Raw genomic sequence first — 26,335 nt, 5'->3', positions numbered from 1 at the left:
AGGTGCGACACCTGCCAGAGGGCCAAGCCGGTACACAGACCGCCGGCGGGACTGTTAGAACCGCTGCAAACGCCGTTTGAACCGTGGGAGAGGGTGGCCCTAGACTTTGTCACGGATTTACCCAGCTCGAGGGGCAAGACAGCTGTACTAGTGGTGGTGGACTTGTTCACCAAGATGGCACATTTCATTCCGTGTGCGAAGGTGGCCACGGCGGAACAAACCGCCAAACTGTTCATAGATCACGTGTTCAAAGTGCATGGTCTGCCGCGGTCTATACTGTCCGACCGCGGACGCCAGTTCATCTCGAATTTCTGGCAGAAGCTGATGGGTTTTCTACATGTCAAGGTCAATCTGGCATCGGCAAGACACCCGCAGACCAACGGGCAAGCAGAGAGGGTCAATGCCATCATGCAGCAGTACCTGAGATGCTATGCCAATCAACAGCCTGCGACGTGGGTGGATTACCTGCCGCTCGCCGAGTTCGCTTACAACAACACGAAGCACGTGTCCACAGGGGTGACGCCGTTCTTCGCCAACAATGGGAGGAATCCCAGAACCTTCCCGGGACTGGAGAGAGTGGGGGAAGGAGAACCACAGACGGCGGACGCGTTCGCGTCAGAGTTGCAGGCGGTCCACGATCAACTCAGACGGCAGCTGGAGCTAGCTAAGCACGCCTACAAGGTGCAAGCTGACAAGCACAGGCGGGTTGGCGAAGAGATCCACGTAGGAGACTGGGTCTGGTTGGCAGCCAACGCAGTGCCGACCAGGTCACTAGCCAAGAAGAAGTTGGGGCACAAGCAAATTGGTCCGTACCAAGTCGAAGCACAGATCAACCCGGTAGCTTTCCGGCTGGCGCTGCCGGAGGGTTCCAGAATGCATCCGGTGTTCCACAGGTCGGTGCTCACTCCCTACAAGGCACCTCACAGATTCCAGGAGCCCGGGACGGCACCGAGTCCGTTCCGGGAGCGGACGGAGACGCGGGGGGTGGCGCAGCAGGACCCCATCAACGAGGTCACGGAGATTTTGGACTCCAGATGGGGGGAAGAGGGAGTCGAATACCTCCTAGCCAGAGAGGGCACCCGGGCCAGCGCCAATAGCTGGGTGCCAGACTACGCTTTGGAGGAACCCCTGCTCAAGGACGAGTTTCATGCCCTTTTCCCACACAGACCCATGCCAGCGAGCTTCTTCGACGACTGGCTGTTCACGCCCACACTTTCTTCCAGCACGTTCCATGGATTCGACTCGGACGGGGAACCCGCACTGAGCACCCGTTCCCCAGAAGGATCACCGGCGGGTTCGGCGTCAGACACCTCGTATTGGTGGGACGATCGACCAGAGGAGCAATGGCGCCGGAAGTGGCTGGAGATGCCAGGTCGAGCGACCGACGCAGAGACTGACACGGACGTGTTCGGGGAGGACCTTGGGTTCGAGCACGGCGGTACAGAGATGGAAGCGGAACAGGTCAACGTCGACGACCGCGAGGAGGAAGAATCGGAGGTCTTCAGTTGGCGGCCAACCACGGGGAGCGAACTGTATCCGGCATTCCCTCCCATGATGATGGAGCACCCAGCACCCACACCTGAAAGCGGGGAGGGGGGAAGGGGGGGCTTCGAGGGGGGGATGGATGTCAGGGGTTCAGGAGCAGAGACGCAGAGAAGGAAGGAAACAGAGAGCGAGGGGGAGGAATCCGAAGGGAGAATGAGTGATGATGACGACCCGAGATCTCCAAGCCTAAGCAGTGAGTCAGAGGACTCCCAAAAGGGAGCCCCAGTGAGCAGAGCAAGGGGGGGATCCGGGGGGACACCCCAGGAGGAAGGGAACAGAGGAGATTCAGAGAGCAGCAGCTGGAAGTCGGGACCCACGCTCATAACTGAGAGCGGCAGCAGCTGGAAGTCGGGACCCACGCTCAAGACTGAGAGCAGCAGGGAGGAAGGTAGCCAGGCATCGGGTTCCGGAGGCTGTCAGCAGGAGGGAGGGCACGAGTCAGGGGTGGTCACGCCCTCCTCAGAGAGCGAGGCAACGGTTAAGAGGAAGGCAGGGAGTTGGGCGCGCGCGCCAAGTTCAAATGCAGAGGAAGCTGGCGCAGCAAGCAGCCCGGAGAGGGAGCCGGGTCCCAAAGCCCGCCGAAAGGAGGAGGAAGGAAGTGGGGGGTCTTCAGCGTCGGAGGAGTCTAGGAGGGAGGAGACTAGGAGGAGCAGTGGGACCCAGAGACGCAGGGAGAGGCGTAGGAGGTGGAGCAAGGCTAGGGTATTAAGCTGGTGCACAGGGGGCGGAGAGTCAGACGAGACTTCGTCGACCTAGAATGGAAGGTGTAGAGCTGCACGCTGCAGTTCGGAAATGAAACTTGTAACTCAATAAAGACTCTTATAAAGTGAACGTTGGCTAGCGTGGTCCTGTGTGAGCTGGGACCTGGTGGCAGCTCTGACACTTATGAATCCTGGTTGCTTGGAAGAGAAGTGGGAGAATGCTATTGCCTTCATGCCCTGTAACAACAGAATACTGCACTGGCTAGGCCTTGCGTCTGATCCATTGGGGGTCCTCGTGTGTTGTCTTTCCCATTGGTGTTTGTGAAGAGCCTACAGGTAATGCTACTAGGTGGAGAATGGATTTTTTTCCCCCTGGCATCCTACTTCACCAACAATAGCAGCTGATCAAGAGGTGCAATCGACAAGGTCCGGAATGGGAGTGAGGCTGCAGAAAATCCTCCTGCCCTTGAGATCTCAGGCCTAGAAGCTGAATACGGTCTCCAAGTGTCTCTTATCTGGCCCCTCAGTACTCTCCCTAGCCCACACCCATTCTAGACATGCCTCCTATTAGCCCTGTTTTGTTCCCTCCCAAAGTGTTTTAGCCTTGAACTCTGAGAATGCCTCTTCCTTGTGTGGATGACTACAGGGTAGAGAACCGTGTGTGTGGAAACTAGACTACTGAAGAAAGGTGAAATTTTCATGTGTTGTTCTGCCCACTTCTTTCCCTGCCCACTGCTGCCATGTGGTCACCTGAAGGTTGTCCAGAAGGAAATGTGGCTTTCAGTCTGAAAATTTCGCTAACCCCTGCAACAAAATGTAATTTCAGAAGTTCGCAATATTCAGAAATAACCATGCGAGGTGTCTGTATGTGCATACATCCTAAAATGATATTTAGGTCCTGGTCAGTTAAAGGCCACATAGACTTTTCTCCCCGCTCTGACCAAAGCTAAGAGCAGGGAGCCACTTCTGTAAGATCTTGTAAACATGTTTTCCTCCAACTCTGCACATGTCCCTCAAGCCACACAGAGACTCCAGGGCGCTGCCAAGGTGACACGTCTCTCCCTTACAATTATTCTTATTCCTGCCAAAGCTCCAGAGATTTGACCAAAGATTGCCTGTGAAACCAATCAACTAAACATCAGAATCAAGAGCAAGGCAAGGTAATTTCTTGCACTGTGGTTGGGAAAATATGCACTACGCTGCTGAGAGCCTACACACACACACACACACACACACACACAATTCCTCAGTGTCCTGACTGATCATGAGATAGTTTGAGCATCTAATGTCCAGCCCCTGGAGACACCACTATTTGATAAAACTTTCCAGCTGTTGTTCTGCAAGTGAAATAAGTCTGAGCAATTTCCCATTTCTTAACACAAGCTTCTGCTGTTGCTGCAAAATGCCTGCACTGTAATATTTATGCATTGCAGTGCGTAGGACTATATGGCCCCTGGGTTCCCTTCCAACTCTACAATTCCATGACCTTTCATACCTTTGTTTAATGCACCCCTTCCTTAAGAGCCAGCAACACAGTCCACTCTTTTTTTTAATCCTCAATACAGTTTATTAACATAGGTTTCTTAAGACAGTAAAAGAGCAGCAACAGAGAGATCCTGTTACCCAATAAATATATCAAAGTTTATTTGAGAATTTAGGGACGTTTAGTCATGCACACACAGAGAAATCTATAAAGGTTAATTTAGGATGGATACTTTACCACCAAGCACTGGCAGAGGAAGGCAAGTACAGGGGGTGCGGTGCACACCGGGCGTCAGCGCTGAGGGTGGGTGACATCGCCACGCCACCACCAACCCCACCCCATGCTCGCTGCACTAGCAGCAGGCTGCTAGGGACAGTGCTGCCACGGGCGGCTAACTGTGTCCCTCCCAACGTTTTCCATGTGGGTGGCTAGCGGCACACCCCCATGCTCTCCGCACGGGCGGCGGGCAGCTAGGAATGCTTGCTGTGCGGGCAGCTAGCCCTGCTCCGCGCCGCTCCAGGTGCCGAGGTAGGTAGCTCCACCCCTGCGACCAAGTCACGGACACACACACATAAACTGAAAGAGAAATGGCTGGATGAGATCAAGAACCACGCAGAAGACAAAGAGCAACAACCACAAAGGACTGACCAACTGCAGTACCTGAAAGTGAAAGCAGTGTCTACACTAGGCCCATCTCAAGGCAGGGTTGCTTTAACTTTCCAGAACTCAGTCAGAAGATGGAACGCCATGACAGGGACAGCTGAAAGATGTTTCTTCTTATTCATGTGGGTGCAAATAATACTGCCACACACAGCCTTCAACATATAACAAGGGATTACGGGCCAGATAAGGGGCTGTGACTCTCAGGCAGCTAACAATCACTAAGAGAAAGAACTGCATTTTCAGAGGCTCAGGGTTAATCCAGAAATCCCAGCTCCAAATGAAGCAAACTTGCTCAAAAGTCCCCAGTCTTACCCCCAAAAGTCCAATGATGAAACACAACACCCCAGGATCATAATTAGCATAACACAGGATTGTTACAATCCTAACAGAAGCTATCCTACGTTTTTGTTACCAGGTGCTCCTTTGTATTCAGATCAGGCCTCAGCATGATAATATAGCATTTGGGGATGAAGATACATCCCAGAAGCCCAGCACTGGAGGACAAGATGGAAAAGACCTGCACGGCTACCATGTATTTTCCCTTTGTGCTCAGGTAGGTGGGCACAAAGGACACCCAAACACTGCAGAAGACCAGCATGCTGAAGGTGATCAGCTTGGCCTCATTGAAGGCCCCAGGCAGCTTCCTGGCTAGGAAAGCCACCGTGAAGCAGGTGGCAGCCAGGAAGCCCATGTAGCCAAGGGCACCATAGAACATGGCGGTAGACCCTTCATTGCATTGTAGGATGATCTCCCCAGGCTGGGAGTGCATGTCAGAGTCTGGAAATGGGGGAGACCATCCCAGCCACAGGGTGCAGATGACAACTTGGACACTCGAACAGGAAATGACTATGTGGTTGGCCAGACCCTTCCCCAGCCATCTCCTCATTCTGTACCCTGGCTTGGTGGCCAGGAAGGCCAGAACCACAGTGATGGTTTTTGCCAAGACAGAAGAAATAGCAATAGAGAAGATGATGCTGAAGGCCATTTGTTGGAGAAGACAGGTTGCTTTCCTTGGCTGGCCAATGAAGAGGAAGGAGGACAAAAAGGAGAGCAAGAGGGATACAAGGAGGGTGTAGGAGAGGTCCCTGTTGTTGGCTTTGACTAGGGGAGTTTCCTTGTATTTAAAGAAAATTCCAAACACAATGCCTGTTGTTAAAGATAAGAACAGGGCAGTGGAAACTAAGATGATCCCCAACTGTTCTTCATAAGCCAGGAAAGAGATAATCTTAGGGATACATTGATCATGGCCTTTGTTCGGATACTGATCTTCTTGGCATTTGGTGCAAAGTTCTGCATCTGCAGAGGAGAAAAACCATCCATAACCATCTGTGTTCTACAGTGGTGCCTCGGGTTACAGACGCTTCAGGTTACAGACTCCGCTAACCCAGAAATACGGTAGTACCTCGGGTTAAGAACTTTCCTTCAGGATGAGAACAGAAATCATGCGGCGTGACAGTGGCAGGAGGCCCCATTAGCTAAAGTGGTACCTCAGGTTAAGAACAGTTTCAGGTTAAGAACAGACCTCCAGAACGAATTAAGTTCTTAATCTGAGGTACCACTGTACTACCTTTTTTTTTGGGGGGGGGAGATGCTGATGTGGGAAAGGTCAGGAAATGAGTTTGTGTAATAGGGAAAGAGTTTTTTAAAACAATTATTCCATAACTGCTTGTCCTCCAGAGTTATATGTGGAGCATAAGCTTCCTCCGAGTGATTCTCCACCCTGTTTCTATCATCTCAAGGAACACCCTCTCACTTGAAGTCACCCACCTTCCTGAGAGGAGATTGTCCCTTCCGCACACGGAGCACAAGCATAGCAGCAAACCGGCTCTCCTTCCTGAACCACCTTGGCGTATCCAGGCTGACAGCTTTTGGTACACCTGGAGCGAGGCACAGTCTAAGCATAACGAGAAGAAGGTACATCAAGGGGAAAGTGCTTGAAGCATTTGTGTATGGAATTCATTCATAGTCTGGAAAGGACCCACTGACCACACCCACTTCTTTTTTTAACAAGGAAGCACTTTTAATGCAAAACAGCATCAGAGGTATACCACTATGTGTCGGGAATCAAGCCTTTATCAGGAGAAACTGGCAACTCTCCCAGGCACCCGGTTTGATCTCCTGTTGACCTCCCTGTCTGCTTTCCCGGCAAGATCCAGGCAAAGGTCGCGATAGGCGATCCTTCTCAGCATGAGAAGAACACCCCCCCCCTCTTTCCTGCCCCCCCTGGCAGGGGAAAGAGATAGACAGAAACGTATTTACATGCCTTTATTTCTGTCTTTGTGTTACAAAAAACATGACTGCTCTCTTCAAATTCCAGCAGTCGAGAGAGAACAAACACTTCCTGTACAGCTCATATTACACTCTGAGCTAATTCCGGTGCTTCGCACTGTGAATAGACTGTCCCTCTGTTTCCCACGGACAGTCCCAACATTCCCATTATGTTTTGCTTTCAAGCTACCAGCAACTCGCAGCTGCATTGCTTCAATATCGTAACACTTTGGTGTACCTGCTTGCTTGTTTCAGCATTTTTATTCCACCTTTTAATACAAATGTAGGCTCAAGGCAGAAGACAGAACATAACAAAAAGAAGATGGAGAAAAGCCAGCTACTCTGATCTCTGGGAGAGAGAGCTGGCTGATGCTGGCTTTACACCCCAAGTGAACTGAGAAACACAGGGTGTGTTTTCTCAGGTTCCCCAGACTCTAGGATTTCTTTGAATATCCTGGATTCCACTCCCGCCTGGGCTGTTGCCTGTGGCAAGAGGGATTGGTGGAGGCAACTATTGCTGGGTAGTTAAGATACAACTGGTCCACCTTACAAGGCTGTTTTGTAACAGTTGTGCAAAAGAAGAGCTTGAACTTTCCTAGCTTTCCACTCTTATAACGTTCACTACCTTGTTGAACTGTTTGGGCCACTCAATGGCTCCGGGGTTAATGGTGAATTTTATGCCAGTGGACACCTCTCTCTCAACACTCCCAATTTTCACTCGAGTGCTAGACGTATTGGGAAACATCACCCAGTTCTCAATGTCATAGTTGCCTGCTTGCTCCCCATTCTCATCCAAACACAGTCTGCCCATGGAAGTGTTTGAGCTTTGGACTTCTCTTAGGAAAGGGTGAAGCTGCAATGACAGTGAAAACACCAGTAATAAGAAACTATGAAAGTGTGTTGCTGTCAGGGCTGCTTCCAGATCCCAGCTCACAGAGGATCACGCTAGCCAGCGTTCATTCTATAAAAGTCTTTATTAAGTTACAGTTTCCAATTCCAAGCTGCAGCGTGCAGCCCTACGTCTTATAAGCTAGACCGGCGAAGCTCCGTCTGAGTCCCCGCCTCCTGTACACCAACTTAATACCCTAGCCTTACTCCACCTTTTCCGCCTGACCGTTCTTCTCTGGGTCCCTCTGCCCCCCGTGGTCTCTTCCTTCCGGGACTCTTCTGACGCTGACCCCCCGGACCCTTCTGTCTCCTTGCAGCGGGCTTTAGGACCTGGCTCCCTTTCCGGGCTGCTTACTGTGCCGCCTTCCTGTGCATTTGAACTTGGCGCGCGCGCCCAACCTTCCACTTTCCGCTTGACCGTTTCTTCGCTCTCCGATGGAGGCGTGGCCACTCCTGACTCATGCCCTCCCCCCTGCGGCGAGCCGCCGGATCCCAATGCCTGGCGCCCTTCCTCCCCACTGCGCTCTGTTGGGGACGTTGGCCCCGATTTCCAACTGCTGCTCTCTGAACCCCCTCTTGTCCCTTCTTCCTGGGGTGTCCCCCTAAGCTCCCCCCTTGCTCTGGTCACTGGCGCTCCTTTCTGTGAATCTTCCGATTCACTGGACAGACTCGGAGATCTCGGGTCGTCGTCATCGCTCATCTTTCCTTCGGACTCCTCCCCCTCGCTCTCTGTTTCCTCCCTTGCCCTCGCCTCTGCTCCTGAACCCCTGACAGTTGCGTATCTCAGTCCTGCTTGCTTTCAGCTCTGTCAGATAAATCAGTAAGTTTGGTTCAGGATTTAAAGCAGGGGTCAGCAAACTTTTTCAGCAGGGGGCCGGGCCACTGTCTCTCAGACCTTGTGGGGGGCCAGACTATATTCTATATTTTTTTGGGGGGGGGATGAATGAATTCCTATGCCCCACAAATAACCCAGAGATGCATTTTAAATAAAAGCACACATTCTACTCATGTAAAAACACACTGATTCCCGGACCGTCCGCGGGCCGGATTTAGAAGGTGATTGGGCCGGATCCTGCCCCCGGGCCTTAGTTTGCCTACCCATGATTTAAAGTATGAACTCTGCCACAGTTAAAATTAAAAGCAAGTTGTCCTGAACTAAGGGTGAATCTGTCTGCAAGCTTTGGAACAAAAGTTTCCTATTGTTATGCCTTCACGTGTAACTGCAAGTTGATTGCTTGCAAACTAACACTAAAGTGCAAATAATTTTATTTAGAAGTGCTGCTGCATGCCAAAACTAACTTGTAGTTTTCCATTGCAAAATTGGGAAGGTTAACATGTGCCCTGCATGTTGAAATTTTACATGCTTGTTCTTGTACTGTATGAGCTCAGAGACCGCCCTGACTCTCACGCAAGTAAATGAACTCCTGAGCTCTCAAAATAGAAGAGCTTTTGGTGAATGAGGTGTTGCTGTTTTTTAATTCTACAACAGCTGTTATTAATTAGGGCCAGTGCACATCTCATGTCAGCCACAAATCATATCCATTCTATTCTACTGATAAAACTGTTAATTCAAGCAAAGACCATTAACAACAAAACCAACAATTTATTACTTGTGCCCCAGCCACTCTGAGTGCTTTCCAACGAAGTGTAAAAAACACAACAGATATCCAGAAAGCCCAACAGAGGCAGTTCTAAAAACAAGTCATTGGGATTGTCGTATATTTTAACCAGCTGACATAATGCCATTGCCACAGTTGTCCAATTTATCTCAAGTGAATATTCTTCCACAGTACGGGGGCCACTGCAGAGAAGACTTTCACAGGTGTAAGCCACTTTCAATATCAGCACATGAGTCGGACATTTGACTGTGCTGAGTAGCTCCTCTTCCTTGCACAAACATCTGAAGGGAGCCCTCATAATGGTTGCCACATAATCTAGAATCCTGATAGGAAACATTTGCTAAATTTGGGACAAGGGGTTACCATTTGCAAAAAGGTGAAGGAAATACCTGCCATGGCTCTAGCCTTTTGTCTCGTCCACCCACCAGCGCCATCAGCTTTGATCTAGATGAATGTGCAACATTTAGGGCATGTGCCACAGTTTGAACACTAAAGAAAGTGGTGGAGCTGTCCTGAGACGTGGCTCTCTCCAGCTCCTCTTGAGGCAGTTTTTCCAGTTTCTGCTTCTCTGTGCATCTTGCCCGACCTTTCGTGGCCAACACATGCTTTGAATATAAACAACGAAATGCTTCCTTCCAAAACTGCCTAAGGAGGTAGGAATCTGGTTTGTAGTTTTGATGCGTCTTTCTTGTCTGCAACTTCATTACAAAAGACAAAGATCCATGGATATGCTGAAAGGCATCAGGATGAAGAGACAAGTTCAAGTTCATGTCTTGAAAAGGGGTCGTGATCCAGACTTTGGGCCCAATTTGTTTCCCATGTCGCACCTGTAGTGCAACGATTAGTCCCAATCCCATGTAAGCAGGTACATAGTAAACAAATACGCTGACTTGTCTCCAGATGAAAAATGGTTCGCTTGGGGAAAGCATGTCATATAGATCTATCTGAGTTACTTTTTTTGACAAAGCAACACAAATCCCTTTGCTGATCATCAGAGGCACCAAGGTGCGCACAAAACATTCTCCACTGTCGTCATCCGGAGCGAAGAGGCCAACCCACGTCCATCCAAAATGCAAGAGCAACTTGACAATCCCTGGGTACTGAGCTTCTTCTTTGGGGACCATCCGATAAACAAAAGGGGACTGGGTTTCAACTTCAAGAACTTGCCTAGTGAAACCATAGCTGATCTGGTCAGAGAAAGAAGAGATTAGTATTTTGCTGTACCTTCGTGATAAAGAACATCTTTATTAAGCTGAAAGGACAAATATCTTCCATCTCCCCTTGTCCTCCCTTCATACCTGTGGGATTTTGTAGATGGCTGACATGGCTGAAATCTCTTTTGAGATGACAGAATTGGCCCCTTCAAGAACAGCCAGCAGGTTATTCTGTCTTCCACAGATATAGTTTGGGACATTGCTATTCCCGCCTCCAAGCAAGTCTAGCATGGCAGCAGAAGTCATCCTCTCATCCAAATAGTTATCATAGAGGTTGAAGCCCAGAGTGATGTTGGGTAAGAGCCTGGGATCCTGGTTGATCTCCTGAATGGTGAACAAGAAGGACAAGACGTACCAGTAGGACTTAAATATCCACCTGCAAACAATTAATCAATTTAAAAGTTCATGAAATACTAGGAAACTGATGCAAGGGCTGCTGTTCTTTCAGTGGCCTTGGCTACTTCAAAGTGAGTGTGTGAAAAATTACTCAAGTGTTCTTTAAAAAGGACTGGCACTTTGGTGCAATTTGAGTGCAGATGAAGAATCACCAAGCTCATCAATCCATATTTATTTAGGAATGAAACCTGTGTGATAAATTTGAACAGTTCACAGTTTGGAGACTCCTCTACTGAAGAAGATCCCCAGGACTAGATTGTTTCATTTAAAGCATGCTTTCCCTGCTCTTTGGCAAGAAGAGAATTCTGTCCTAAACCTTATACAGTGGTACCTCGGGTTACATACACTTCAGGTTACATATGCTTCAGGTTACAGACTCCGCTAACCCAGAAATATTACCTCAGGTTAAGAACTTTGCTTCAGGATGAGAACGGAAATTGTGCTCCGGTGGCACAGCAGCAGCAGGACGCCCCATTAGCTAAAGTGGTGCTTCAGGTTAAGAACAGTTTAAGGTTAAGAACAGACCTCCGGAACGAATTAAGTACTTAACCCGAGGTACCACTGTAATTGAAAAATACACGACACAAAGGGGAAATGGGGCTGGAATGGAGAAGAATATATTTAGCTAAGAGGGATTTTTACAGAATCTATCATTGGTCTACTATTGCATTCCTCAAAATTATTGTAATTTATTTGTCCTAATAAGATTAATAAATTGCTGGCACCTTGGAAATAGTCCAGCAGCCTCTGAAGAGCCACTGGCCATTTTCCTGGTAAACAAGAACCATTCCCTTGGTGGTAGAAAAATTACTCACGGCTTAATCCTTGTGAAGGGGGTCTCGGAAAAGACATATGGATGTTGTTGATCAATAGATGTTGGAGATACGATCCCACTGATCATAAAATCTCCAGGCCGGTAATAACTGGGTGCTTCAGATTGATCCCTGATCAGTTTCAAGGTGCATTTTGCCTTCAGGTTGCCACTGACTCCATGGGGCATTAGCAGGAGAAGCAACAAGAGAATCGGCAGGGATCTCATTCTGCCTCTGCGTCCTGCACTGTCCCAATCTGGCTGATGTTTAGCAATGCCTTTGGAGCCATTAAATGCCATGCAAATATATATCCACTCCCCCAACCTTTCACCTTCTCTAAACCTTGACTCAGCCTGCCTCTGACACGAGAAATATTATTTGCACCAACTTTTCTTTCCAGAAACTGTGCAATGAATAACACCGTGCTTTTATTGGTTCTGATGTTTAGGCAATCTCCAGGAACATCTCTTGAGCTTTCAGAAGAAGCAATCACTATGATTTTCATAATTGCAAATGGTGGAAGTTTTGCCGCTGCAACTTCCCAGAGTCTTCGTTTGATTCAAGGGGCAGGTGCAAAGCTGGAGAAAAATATGTTTGTGGTGAGCATCTCCACAGTTTGGCATGATTCAAAGTGAGGGGGGGCATTTGACCTGGACTGTGCTCACAAGAACCTAAGAAAAGCCCTCCAACTGAATCAGAACAATTCTGTTCCTTCTCTGTACGTGGGAATCCTATCCCTGCAAGAATAGGAGAGGTGGACTCTCCCGTAGGGGTAATGTCGGCAACTACGTGGGGCAATTAGCTCTATAGGGGATTAGCTCTATTTAAGCTCACTCTACACCACACTCTCATTGACACAGTCTGGGGAAAATGTATTAGTGTCCGGCCCAATATAGGCCTTTCTATCTCCCTCTTTCCTCAAATCCTGTGGGACTTTGGTGGCCTTCCATGTAGGGCAAGTAGGTCCTGATGGGACTGGTCACTCTTTCCCAATGGATTTTTTGGTGGGGACATTCCTCCACATTTGGTGTCAAATCCCGCAGGGCCCTAGTCTCTTGTGACAGAGAGTCCCACCAAGTCGGGGCCAGTACTGAAAAGGTCCTGGCCCTAGTTGAGATCAATCTAACCACCTTGCGACTTGGGACCTCCAAAATGTTGTCATTTGTGGACCTTAAGGTCCTCCGCGGGGCATACCAAGAGAGGTGGTCCTGTAGGTATGTGGGTCCTAGGCCGCATAGGGCTTTAAAGGTCAAAACCAGCACCATAAAACCTGACCCTGTACTCCACTGGGAGCCAGTGCAGACAAAGAGCTCTTCCCTATTACATTACTGTTCCAACCAAGATTTCACTGTAGGTCTCTGACAAAGTGAGCAGCAGCCCAGTGTTATGAGAGCATATGCTAAACTGGGTAGCCCAACACATAGAGAGGACACCAGGCTGGCAATGACTGGCTTATGCCACAGGAAATTTGCCAGAATACAGTTTTTCTTGTTGGCCAACTCTTCCCTTTTCAGCCAATTCAGGGCTAGGGGAGGCATCTGGGGAGGATTCCCCCCCTCCCCGGGCCTATAGACACAGTATATATTGCATCAAATAGCTATGGCAAGTGAATCCAGGTGCGAAGGGGTTTTGCAGCCATGGTACCTCATTTGGGTTGCTGTTGTTGGGTAGAGTACAATGGGCGAGTAACCAGGTTAAGCGCGGAACAGGAATTAATTCTTTGTCTTTGTAGTGTAGGCATGTAAAAAGGGAACAGGAGGACAGAGCAGACACACAAACCCCCTCCTTTTTCTTTTTTTCTTTTTAGCAGCACAGAGCTCCTCCCTGCTTTGAAGCTGGCTTGGTAAAAGGAAATGGGGTGTGTGATGCTGGGCAACTCAACACACAAGGAAAGGCATAAAGGGTTAACCAGGAAGGAACAGAGGGAGCTGCCTTAGTCTGACCACTGGTAGTGGCTCTCCAGGATTCCAGGTAGTGATCTCGCACAGGCCTGCAGGGAGATGCCATTGGAGATTGAAAATGGGGCCTCCTGCATGCTATTGATTGATTGATTGATTGATTGATTGATTTAATATACCGTCTTATACCTGGGGGTTTCAGAGCAAGGCAGGTCCTCTGTCACCAAGCATGTTGCGAGGAACTCCTGGTCTCCAGCTCACTTCCAAAGTTTCCAGTCAGGAGCTTCATTTGTAAAAGCCTCGTGTTTTTTCCAGGTTATTTTAACCTTACAGATTTCTCCCCAGACAAGTAGATCTAAACAAAATAGTGCATGTGGGGTTATTTGGGGCGGGTGGAAGATGGCAGGTTCCCCAAGGATATGCTCTATGAGAAGCTGGCTTCAGGCACCAATCCCATTAGCAGACCAACTTTGCATTACGAAGATGTGTGCAAACAGACATGAAGGCCAGCAACATCAACCCAGTTGTGTGGGTTGCAGACAACCGCAGGGCCTGGGGACAGGCAGGTTGTGCAATGATTCTTCAACATCAGCTTCGTTGGACTGGTCATGTTGTACGGTTGCCTGATGATCGTCTTCCAAAGCAACTACTCTATTCCGAACTTAAAAATGGAAAGCGTAATTCTGGTGGTCAACAAAAGAGGTTTAAAGACTCCCTCAAGGCAACTCCTTAAAAATGTAGTATAAACACCAGCAATTGGGAAACCCTGGCCTGAGAGTCTTCCAGTTGGAGAACAGCCTTTACCAAAGGTGTCATGGGCTTTGAAGACACTGCAACTCAGGATTCAAGGGAGAAATGTGCTAAGAGGAAGGCACGCTCGGCAAATCCACACCGTGATCAACTCCCGCCTGAAAACCTATATCCCCACTGTGGAAGGACGTCTGGATCCAGAATTGGCCTCCACAGTCACTTACGGACTCATTGTTAAAACCGAATTTATGGAAGAGAGTTTGTGTACTGGTCCAGTAAACGCTTCCGCTGCGCCATCAGCAACGGCTCTCTTTGCAGAGCATTAATTAAGTCCAGTGCAGAGATTCTTGTTGCAGTACAAGCTTCAAAGTCTCAGCAGCAAAGAAATAATGACACAGGGAAGCCTGTCTTTCCAAAGACAGGTTTATTGCAGAAAGATAACAGAAACACCTCCGGAGCTTTCGGACATTTTTGCTTCACGCCCCACACCACGCAGAGAAAACAAACACTCTTTATATACTGAGCAACTTAACAACTTAACGAGCTTGACTACTTAAAGTTACATGACATTGCTAACTTGCCAGCGTCTTAGGTTTCACACCCTAACAAGACAATCTTACTCGGCTACGAGGGATCGCCAAAGAAGAAGTATCCCTAGCAGTGACCAGAGGAGGAATGACTGCTGGGAGGAACACAGAGAGTAGAAACACCACGGTGCATCTGCCCCAGCTGCAACAAAACATGTCTCTCCTGTGTCGGTCTCTATAGCCACAGCAAGCACTGCAACCATCCAACAGCCTGACCTCACATGAAAGCACACCATTGTCTCCTGAGACAGGTGGATGCCAACACGACAACCCTGAGTTTATGGAGCAGGTGCACCTAACACCGAAGAAGGAGAGGCCCATTGTTTCAGCACCTGAGGCAAAATGCCCCATATTACCTCTGGGGTGGAGTGGGGCATGAGGCTCTGCAAGGGCTTCCTGCAAGCAAAAGCCTTCACCAAGTCTGGGAGGGAAAGGAGCTTCAGAAAGCGCTTCTTTCTTTTGAGGGCTTAGTTTCCTAGCAAGGCGGAGACTAGCTTCGACATCACTGCAAGAGTGCACTCAGGGCATGTTTATGCATTGGAGCTCAGCCCTGCAGGTTTTTTCTTCCTTATCTGCTTTTGGCTGTGTGGAAAAAGAACTTGTGGATTTGGCTATTGTTTGGGGGAGGGGGGAGACAAATAAACTGTGTGTTTCTAGGGTGATGGAGGATCCAGAACGTTGCTATGTCAACTGGTGGGATTTAATTTCTTACGCTTCAAACCTAGATATTTTGATTTATACTTGTGGCTCCTCTTTTCCTTTTCTTGTTATTTATTACCTATTTGCTTGGTACAGAGGTACCTCGGGTTAAGTACTTAATTCGTTGTGGTGGTCCGTTCTTAGCCTGAAACTGTTCTTAACCTGAAGCACCACTTTAGCAAATGGGGCCTCCCGCTGCTGCCGAGCCACTGGAGCACAATTTCTGTTCACATCCTGAAGCAAAGTTCTTAACCCGAGGTACTATTTCTGGGTTAGCGGAGTCTGTAACCTGAAGCGTATGTAACATGAAGAATATGTAACCCGAGTTACCACTGTATTTGGTATGGTGCAATACCCTGTCACTGCACTTCGGAGTGGTTAAAAATGTCAGTTTCAAAATCATAATAAAAAGCTGAGGAACTGAGATAAACAGAAGGGACTGTAAACTTTTCCAGTATGCTTTAACAGCGGCAAGAATATTAATGGCCCAAAAATGGAAACAGGAGGAACTACCGACCCTTGAAGAATGGAGAATGAAACTTACGGATTATGCAGAATTGGACAAGCTAACTGGGAAGATTAGATATAAACGAGATCACAAGTTCATCGAGGACTGGGGAAAATTTACAGAATATCTGAAAAATATATGGGATGCTCAAATAACGCTAGCGGGGTTTAAAGAAGCTCTGTGGACGTTTGAGGAGTATTGTAAAAAAGAGAACAAGATAGGAAGGTTATATTAAAAGGCAATATTAAATTTAGGGAATGCGTAATAAAAAATTTTAATATGGAAGATTGGCAGAGAAGCTGACGGAAGTCCAAAAGTTGAAATTTGTGAAAATGTTTGATTTGGTTATATGTGTTTAATGGAAAATCAATAATAATAAAAAGCTATCTTTCCTATGAGCAGCAATCAAATAGAGCCCAGAAAAGCAGCTGGACCGTCACTCCCTCTCCCCCTTTTTCTAATTCTTTCTGCTTTGGCCAACAAGCACCTTGATCTATGGGCTACTATTAAAATGAGGCTGCATTTTACATTGTATTTTTAACCTGTAGTTTAAACTGCCCCCCCCATTATGTTTTTATTGTAATTTTATTTGTGTTAGCCGCTCTGAGCCCAGCTCTGGCCAGGGAGGGTGGGGTATAAATAAAAATTTATTATTATTGTTGTTGTTATTTCCTAGAAGTTGCACAGGTGGGACACTGGAGGGCCCTGCTGAGTCATCCCAGCAGCCTCCTCTTTACCTGGCAGGGGTGGTAATGTTTGCTGTTGTAATTAATAATAATAATAATAATAATAATAATAATACTCCGCCCAGCCACTCTGGGTGGCTCCCAACAGATTAAAAACAGAATAAAACATTTCCCCCTAAATTGATTTTTGAATTCTGAACTTATTGTTATTCACTTTTTATATTGTATTTTGTGCTGTTTTTTGTTGCATCAGTTATGTGTTTTAAATTTGTTGTTAGCCCGGTTTTCTGAAACGGGAAGGGAGGGGTATAAATAGAAAGTTGTTGTTGTTGTTGTTGTTGTTGTTGTTGTTGTTGTTGTTGTTATTATTATTAAACATTAAAAACTTCCCTAAATGTTTCCCACCTTTTCTTGCCAGGTTGACTCCGGACTTGCCTCCCCAGCAATTGCAAGGGGGCCTCCCACATACTCGCCAAGAATGATGCGCGTACACACACCGAAAATTGCAAGCGCCCCCCCCCTTACTCCGCGTTTCCCGGAATTTGCATCATCGCCAAAAAGTTCACTTTCGCTTCGCAGCCCCGCGCGCAGCCTCCCGCGGCGACGTCCGCCCAGCAACCGCTGCCGAAACCTGAGCTCATTTTTCTAATTGGTCGGATGTGTTGCTCTGGGCCAATCCCGGCGCTTGATCTAGATCAGCCGCTGCTCTAGATTGCACGGACGGGGCTGTTTGCGACAGCAATCCATCCAAGATGCGGCAGCTCCTGATCCTGCAAGTGGCTGTTGCCGTCCTGCTGGGAAGCCGCTCAGGTGAGTACCGTTCCCCACACCCATGCAAAGGATTTCCGCGCCTTGGCTTGCAAAAAAAAGAAGGGAGGAAGATTGCCGGGGTGGCGGCCCTGATTGCCCCATCCCTAAGCAGCAGCCTTGACTCATTTTGAGCCCTGAATATATTTTCCCGACCGATCAGTAGTCTCCCACTCAGCAGCGGCTCCGCGCACAGCCAGCAAGAGCTTTTGAAGGCGTTCACAGCAACGAAATGTCTCTTTCCTCTTTTTGCTGCATTAAATAGTCTTCTGCCCGCCCTGCTTAAAATCATCCGCGTGTACCCAGGGTTGCCTTAGTACAGAAAATGTACACAGAAAAGTTGTTGAGCGTTTTCGGCCAAAGTTGTTGAGGTTTTCCTTTTTGCAAAATCGCTTTAAAATTAGTCTTCTTGAGCTCCCCACCCCACCCCGAAATGGTCAAAATCGCCACTTACCATACTTTGGGATTTCCTGGACATTTAGGAGATTTCTGTCCCAGCCTCCAAATATATAGTACAGTGGTGCCTTGGGTTAAGAAATTAATTGGTTCTGGAGGTCCGTTCTTAACCTGAAACTGTTCTTAACCTGAAGCACCACTTTAGCTAATGGGGCCTCCCGCTGCTGCCACACGATTTCTGTTCTCATCCTGAAGCAAAGTTGTTAACCTGAGGTGCAATTTCTGGGTTAGTGGAGTCTGTAACCTGAAGCGTCCAGTGGCGTAGCGTGGGTTGTCAGCACCCGAGGCAAGGCAAGTAATTTGCGCCCCCTAACCAGTGGATTTGCGCCCCCTAACCAGTGGATTTGCGCCCCCTAACCCTAACCCCCAGATGTTGCGCCCAGTGTGGCTGGCCCCCCCTGCACCCCCCACGCTACGCCACTGGAAGCGTCTGTAACCTGAAGCATCTGTAACCCGAGGTACCACTGTATGTCTGGGAAATTTCAGACATACGGTTCCTCTGTTAGAAATGCAAGGGAAGTTTTTAATTTGGGGGTGGGGTGCTGCTGAGCCTCAGTCCTCCCACCTCCCCGGTTGATCCCCTAAACGCTGATCTTTCTGAAAAGTATGCTGCACACCTGACCCCCGAATGGATCGTAATAAGGATGTGGTAATAGAACAAGGGGGAAACTAGGCTTTGTTTTTCCCGGGTCAAAGAGCAAATTTGGCACACACACACATCATGCACTTTTGCATACACACACAGGCAGGAAGGCTTAATGGCGCTCCTCTGGAGGCGCCACCCAGGGCAATAACCCCCCCCCCCATATGGCACTGATGGTTGATACCGTTTTTTATGCTCTTACCTTTTATTCAAGGGACGCGGATGGCGCTGTGGTGTAAACCACAGAGACTAGGGCTTGCCGATTGGAAGGCCTGCAGTTTGAATCCCCGCAATGGTGTGAGCTCCTGTTGTTCGGTCCCAGCTCCTGCCCACCTAGCAGTTCAAAAGCACGTCAAAGGAAGTAGATAAATAGGTACCACTCTGGCGGGAAAGTAAACAACGTTTCCGTGCGCTGCTTTGGACATTTGCCCACCTCCAGTCTGTAGGGACCTCACCTGGTCTCCAAGAATTCTCAAAGGTAATAGACAAAGGCTCTGAAATTACATCCGCAAGCTCCTTTAGTACCCTTTAGTATCCTTGGATGCAGTTCATCAGGCCCTGGAGATTTGAATTCATTTAAAGTCGCTAGGTGTTCCCTTACTACCTCTTTTCCTGTCTTGGGCTACAGCTCCCTCCTTACATAATTTACTCTGTTATCAGCAGATTGCGCATCACGTTCCTTTTGGGTCAAGACAGAGGCAAAGTAGGTGTTGAGTAGTTCCACCTTTTCTCTGTCACCCAATAACATTTCTCTGTGTTCCCCACGCAGAGGACCTACCACTTGCTTGTTCTTCCTCTTACTTCAGACACAGCCGAAGAAACCTTTTTTTTACTATTTTTAACCTCTCTGGCAAGCCTGAGTTCATTCTGAGCTTTAGCCAGCCTGACTTTCCCCCTGCAACTGTTGGCTACCATGAAGGTCCCTGCCAGCTCAACAATTCTGTGATTCTGTGACCTGCTAACTTTGCCTGCCTTTCTTCCTTTCCAGGCTTCTCCTTTCACACCATGCATGGCCAGTTCACTGCATTTTGGGAGCCCAGCAGAGGACTTTTCGAGTTCACTGGGGTGGTATACGTGGATGACCAGAGAGCTACTTACTATGACAGCCAGAGCAGGCAGGCAGTGCCTGGCGTCCCATGGATGAAAGATGCTGTGAATCATGATCCTCATATATGGAATATAAACACTTGGAGATTACAGAATGCTGAACTGAGGTTCCGCAAAGATGTGGAGAACCTGCAAAAGCACTACAACCAAAGTGGAGGTGAGCAGCATTCAAGAGAGTCCCCTCTGAAAGTTTTGGGATAAAGGTGCAGTCTTTTACCGAAATTAACAGTCAAAATAAAAAAATTCCTTCCAGTAGCACCTTAAAGACCAACTAAGTTAGTTCTTGGTATGAGCGTTCGCATGCACACGAAAGCTCATACCAAGAACTAACTTAGTTGGTCTTTAAGGTGCCACTGGAAGGAATTTTTTTTTATTTTGACTATGGCAGACCAACACGGCTACCTATCTGTAACCGAAATTAACAGTGTTTTCTTTTTGCTTGCCGAAACTTTTAGCAGAAACAAAGAACTCTTCCTTTCCCACATTTTCCAGCATAAATCAGAAGGATTTTTAATCCCAAAAATTGGAACAGCATATCCTACTGTGACTCTGATGTTTCTCTTTCAGGCTTCCACACTTGGCAGATGGCGTATGGCTGTGAGGTGAGTGAGGATGGCCACAGAGCAGGCTATACCCAATATGGCTATGATGGGGAAGACTTCCTCAGCTTTGACAAGGAGACCCTCACCTGGACAGCGACGGATGTTCCAGCACAGTTTACCAAGAGGAAGTGGGAGATTGACTTGGCCTGGTCTCAACACATCAAGTTCTACCTGGAAAAGGAGTGCCCTGAGTGGCTGCCGAAATTCTTGGAGTGTGGAAAGGAGGTTTTGCTGAGGAAAGGTGCGGATGGGAAAGCAGATCCCGCAGACTTAACAATCAGCTCCCTTTGTGGAATTCCTGTGGATGTTGTTGGACCCACAACTTGCATCAACCTTGGTCGACATGACCAGTGGTCAAGGGTGAGGGCAGTTGTAGTGCGGCAACATCTGCAGGGCCACAAGTTCCCTGAACTAGGTCCACCACCATCCTGTTTTCCACCAGTGATGGTCCATCTAACTCCCTATTGTCTAAGCCATGGGTAGGCAAACTAAGGCCCGGGTGCCGGATCCAGCCCAATTGCCTTCTAAATCCAGCCCGTGGACATTCCAGGAATCAGTGTGTCTTTACATGAGTAGAACGTGGCCTTTTATTTAAAAAGCACCTCTGGGTTATTTGCGGGGCATAGGAATTCATTATTTTTTTCTTTTCTTCAAAATATAGTCTGACCCCCAACAACGTCTGAGGGACAGTGGACCGGCTCCCTGCTAAAAAAATTTGCTGACCCCTGGTCTAAGCCATGGGTAGGCAGACTAAAGCCCGGTGGCAGGATCTGGCCCAATGGCCTTCTAAATCCGGCCCACAGATGGTCTGGGAATTACATGAGTAGAACATGCCCTTTTAATTAAAATGCATCTCTGGGTTATTTGTGGGGCCTGCCTGGTGTTTTTACATGAGTAGAATGTGTCCTTTTATTTAAAATGCATATCTGGGTTATTTGTGGGGCATAGGAATTCGTTCATCCCCCCCCCCTCCCAAAAAAATATAGTCTGGCTCCCCACAAGGTCTGAGGGACACTGGACCGGCCCTCTGCTGAAAAAGTTTGCTGACCCCTGGTCTAAGCCGAGGTTTCCCAGCCTTTGGGGACCAATGGGCACATTAGGGATTTAGAAGTAGTAGTTTGGTGTCAGTCACAAAATAGCTACCATGGGGTGTGTGGCGTAACCCAGAATGGAGCCCTTTCATGGGCACTATCTGAGGTATTGGTAGGCACACTAAGTTTCCGCAAACACTGCACTGGCAACTCCTGATCAACACTGACTGGCAGTGACTTTGCAGAGTTTCTGGCAGGGGACATGGAACCAGGGATCTTCTGCATGCGGTAAGTGGAAGTATCAGGAACTCTGGGGTGGTTTAAGATTAATATTGCTCCTCACAGATAAGTTAGCTGATTCAGAGAGATCTGACTCCGGTTCTGCTACGGAGACCCAGTGATGCTGTTCCCTGAAGCCCTAAGAAGGCTCACTATGCAAGGTGCAGAAATGCCAATTGCTGCATTTTGTATCAATGGAATCCCATTCTCGGGAGCTCCTAATCTCTTGGGGATCCTTCAGGTGGTGGGGTATTTTGCTAACTTATTACAACACAGCTAGAAAACCTCAGGTCCAGGACACCTGAATGTCTCCTTCCAAGACTTTACACCCACTGAGTATTTTTGCTTGGCTACAATGTGTCCTGATAATTCCTCTTCCTGAACACCCACTTTCTATAGACCTGTGAATGTCAAATTTACATTAAGTGCTCCACCCACTTTAAAGGAGCGCATCCATGCTCTCAGTGGCTGGAAGGGTGCTGATAGATGTGCTTTAGCAACAACTTTGTCATTTTCACAGAGCCTCCGACGGTGAAAGTTACACGCATGGCAGGTTATGATGGGCTGGAAACCCTTATCTGCCAGGCCTACGGATTCTATCCCAGAGAGATCAACGCCAAGTGGATGAAGGATGGGGAGGTCTGGGAGCAGGACACCTTCCGCAGGGATGTGGTCCCCAACTCAGATGGGACCTATTACGCTTGGCTCAGCATCAAGGTTGACCCCAAGGATAGGGACCACTTCCGGTGCCATGTGGAACATGATGGACTTCCGGAGCCTCTGGACTTGGCCTGGGAGGAGCCTGGTGAGTGATGAGGAGGGGAGGAAGGCTGGCTGTGGTGACTAGTTGCCCCAGTGGGAAGTCCAAGCAGGACCTGAACAAAGCAGCATTCTCCTCGCCTCCAATTTCCAGCTGCTGGTATCGTTCATGGGCATACCGCCTCCAAGTGTGGTGGCAGGACGTAGCCATTGTGGCTCGTAGGCATTGATAGCCCTCTCCTCCATGAATTTGTCTTTTAAAGCCATCCACATTGGTGGCCCTCACGGCCTTTTGATGGGGGGCAAATTCTATAGTTCTACTATATATTGCATGAAGAAGTATTTTTTGTTGGGGTTCCCATTCATCATTCTCTCTTTTTACTCCATTTCAGCCTCAAAAGTATTCTATCTGTGGATCATCTTGGTGCCTGGGGCTGTTCTTATGGTGTTGATGGTAGCAGGGATCACACTATACATCAGTGAGTATAAACTGTGAATTCATATGCAGGAAGGAGATCATACTGTTTTAGACTTTGAGGATGAGCTGTGGACTTGATAGCTGGTGGCCCATCAAAATCTGGTGGTACCCATAAACATCTCCCCTGATGTGCCCAGAAACTATGTGAATGGTGTTTTAGTACCAAGACTGAAGAAATGACCATGGCTGCATCCGCACAAGGACTGATTTCCTGCAAGATAAGCAAGAGAGCCAGTGTGGTGTAGTGGTTAAGAGTGATAGAGTCGTAATCTGGTGAACCGGGTTCACGTCTCCGCTCCTCCACATGCAGCTGCTGGGTGACCTTGGGCCAGTCACACTTCTCTGAAGTCTCTCAGCCTCACTCACCTCACAGAGTGTTTGTTGTGGGGGAGGAAGGGAAAGGAGATTGTTAGCCGCTTTGAGACTCCTTTAAAGGTAAAGGTACCCCTGCCTGAACGGGCCAGTCTTGACAGACTCTGGGGTTTGTGCGCCCATCTCACTCAAGAGGCCGGGGGCCAGCGCTGTCCGGAGACACTTCCGGGTCACGTGGCCAGCGTGACAAAGCTGCATCTGGCGAGCCAGCGCAGCACACGGAACGCCGTTTACCTTCCCGCTGGTAAGCGGTACCTATTTATCTACTTGCACCCGGGGGTGCTTTCGAACTGCTAGGTTGGCAGGCGCTGGGACCGAGCAGCGGGAGCGCACCCCGCCGCGGGGATTCGAACCGCCGACCTTTCGATCGGCAAGCCCTAGGCACTGAGGCTTTTACCCACAGCGCCACCCGCGTCCCTTGAGACTCCTTTGGGTAGTGATAAATCGGGATATCAAATCCAAACTCTTCTTCTTCTTGTAAGGCACTTGAGGCTGCTAAAAACTGATGGAGCCTGTGCTGGGGAGGGTTTAGTGTTGCCAAGCCTCAGGGAGGCCAAATGGAATGGGATTGGGTTGGGTTGGGTGGGGGTCTCTTCCACTTCCAATGATCTGCTTCTGCTTCTGCAGGAAACCAGCGAGAGGGTGGCTCCAGAGCAACTTCAGGTGAGTGATGCCCTCTTTGAAATGCTTCTCCAACACAGAGCCAATCTCTGGGGTGGGACAGGGAGAGAATTGTGGTGCTCAGGTCTTAGACTGGTCCTCAAGCTGCAGAAGACTCATGACATCTCTCTCCACCCCATCCTTGACATGTTCTGGGGGAAATGAGTCTCCAGCCTGGTCTTTGTCTCTGTGCAGAGACTCTTCTGGTGCAAAATATGTATGTGGAATGGACTCTGAGAAGCAGCGCTGGCAAAGAGACGAAGAGTATCTTGGTGCAGAACGATGATATCTGATTAATGTTTTACCTCTTATTTTGCATTAAGTGGTGTATAAATTAATAATTAATAATAGTGGCTGGCTACTTTCACCCTATGCCTCCCTATTTGATTTGTCTATCTTCGGTCTCCATGGAGAATTTGCTTCCTCTGTTACCCCCTGGTAGAGTTTCAGGGTCTGCCTGAAGGCCATTTACAGGGATCAGGAAGGAAAATATGTGACTCCATTTCCTTGTATGAGTCCTCATTTGGAGCCCTGCAATTCTCTCTCCATTACACACTTTCCCCTTCATTGTAGCGCCCCTTGCATGTGACTTGAGCTGTGGTGGCTTGATGCAGATGTTCAGTTGCCCCTACCTCAGAAGAATAGGCTAGACTTGATGGTTCCTTAGATCCTTCCAGTTCCTTAAGGCCTTCATGCTGACAATTCCACCATGCCAGCTTAACGACAGTCTTTCATTTACATTTCTGCAGCAATATATTCTGCCGGTGTGCCAGAGAGCTGAGGAAGGTGCCCAAAAGCCTGCTGAGAATCTTCAGTGCTCCTCCAGAGCTTTTGCCTGCAAATTATACAAGCTTCATAAGGACACAGGAAGCTGAATCAGAGCTTTGGTCCATCAAACTTTTAAGTACTGTCTGCAGTGACTGGTTGCCATGCCTAGAGATGCTGAGGATTGATGCTGGAACCTTCTACATGCCAAGCAGATGCTCTACCTCTGAAGTTTACATTTGCAGTGAAAATCAAAAAGAGATGGAATGGTGAAGGTCCATTGTGGGTTGAATACTGTTTTGCCACATGCAAGGGTTCAGTGGCAATCACAACACAAGTGGAGGGAAGTCAGTGTTTGCATTTAATAGACAGCATACACAAAAAGCCTTTTAGCAAAATTACAGAGCATGAACCGAACTTCCCCCTTCAGTTATTGGGAACTCCAGGGATCGATAATGGAGAGACTCAGGGCTTCTTTTAGCCGGAACTCAATTCCGGCATGTCTCAGGTAAGCACCAAATTAAGCCAAAATCCCTTGCTAATCGCCGAAGTGCCAGTAAGGGAGGAAAAATAATACAAACCACTGTCTATTTCTTTGAGATACAAAAGTCTTCCATGTAGGTTCCCCCTATAAATAGTTTCAAAAGAGAAATTTTGGGGAGCCACTTTAAGGATCACATTCCTTAAAGGAATGTCCATTGATGTTTTAGCATGGAACGTTCCATGGCATGGAATTGATGTTTTAGCATGACAGCACCTAACTTCTGAACAATTTATAGACAAAGCTATCTGGAAAGGTCATTTTATTATACATATTTGTTCTTAAACTCTGCACATTTTTTCTTTGATAACCTTATTAGCACTACTGTTTTTGAAAATCAGTTTTATTGGTATTTTCATATAACTATAATATTTTATATAACTATTTTATAATATTTTATCTGAACAGTTTACATTTTTGTTACATTCATTTTCTTAAAAAACCAAATAAAACAACCTAACTGACGTACTTCGAATCAGCCAAATTGAGGGGAATTACAAAAATCTGAAAAGTTGGTAATTACAGATAGGAATTTATTTATCATCTTCTTAAGATATATAGAAGCAAAATATGAGCGCAAAATGGAACCAATCAAATAATTAATGATAAAACGGCACTTTTCTCCAAGCAAGAATATGGAGAGAATTGTTTTAAAGTGATCGTCATCCAGTGTATGAGTCCTGTGATCATAAGTACAGTGGTGCCCCGCAAGATGAATGCCTCGCAAGACGGAAAACTCGCTAGACGAAAGAGTTTTCCATTTTGGAGGTGCTTCGCAAAACGAATCTCCTATGGGCTTGCTTCACAAGACGAAAATGTCTTGCGAGTTCCTGCTGGTTTTTTCCCCTCCCCCCTTTTTCTAAGCCGCTAATCCGCTTATCAGCTGATCTGATCAGCAGATAAGCTGCTAATAGCGCTAATCCGCTAATCCATCAATGGGCTTGCTTCGCAAGACAAAAAAACCGCTAGACGAAGAGAATCACAGAACGGATTCTTTTCATCTTGTGAGGCACCACTGTAGGTCATGAACAAGTACAGTCTCCTTATGGCACAAGGAAATTACCACTTTTCTTTGGGTAGTAGCACAATTGCTCACAGCAAAAGAGAAAAAAGGCATA

General features: G+C 47.9%; 2 protein-coding genes across 2 annotated transcripts; one reads left to right on the top strand and one right to left on the bottom strand.

The window, feature by feature from the left end:
* Nucleotides 1-4,299: 4,299 nt before the first annotated feature.
* LOC309527300 (vomeronasal type-2 receptor 26-like) lies at nt 4,300-17,162 on the bottom strand. Its single transcript, XM_082214030.1, has 6 exons — nt 17,123-17,162; nt 10,466-10,705; nt 9,557-10,354; nt 7,286-7,513; nt 6,160-6,286; nt 4,300-5,688 (listed from the first exon to the last, which is right to left on the bottom strand). The coding sequence occupies exons 2-6, from the start codon at nt 10,625-10,627 to the stop codon at nt 4,790-4,792; spliced, it is 2,214 nt and encodes a 737-aa protein (XP_082070156.1). The 5' UTR covers nt 10,628-10,705; nt 17,123-17,162; the 3' UTR covers nt 4,300-4,789.
* Nucleotides 17,163-17,420: 258 nt separating this feature from the next.
* On the top strand, nt 17,421-25,906 carry LOC309527419 (major histocompatibility complex class I-related gene protein-like). The gene is made up of 7 exons (XM_082214271.1): nt 17,421-17,527; nt 19,612-19,887; nt 20,298-20,573; nt 22,163-22,447; nt 22,794-22,880; nt 23,879-23,914; nt 24,661-25,906. The coding sequence occupies exons 1-7, from the start codon at nt 17,470-17,472 to the stop codon at nt 24,690-24,692; spliced, it is 1,050 nt and encodes a 349-aa protein (XP_082070397.1). The 5' UTR covers nt 17,421-17,469; the 3' UTR covers nt 24,693-25,906.
* Nucleotides 25,907-26,335: the final 429 nt, after the last annotated feature.

This window comes from Podarcis vaucheri (genome assembly GCF_965113315.1).
Source record: "Podarcis vaucheri genome assembly, chromosome: 2".
Classification (NCBI taxonomy): domain Eukaryota; kingdom Metazoa; phylum Chordata; class Lepidosauria; order Squamata; family Lacertidae; genus Podarcis; species Podarcis vaucheri.
The sequence above is the reverse complement of the archived record's forward strand: the minus strand, read 5'-3'. Positions and strand labels throughout refer to the sequence as shown.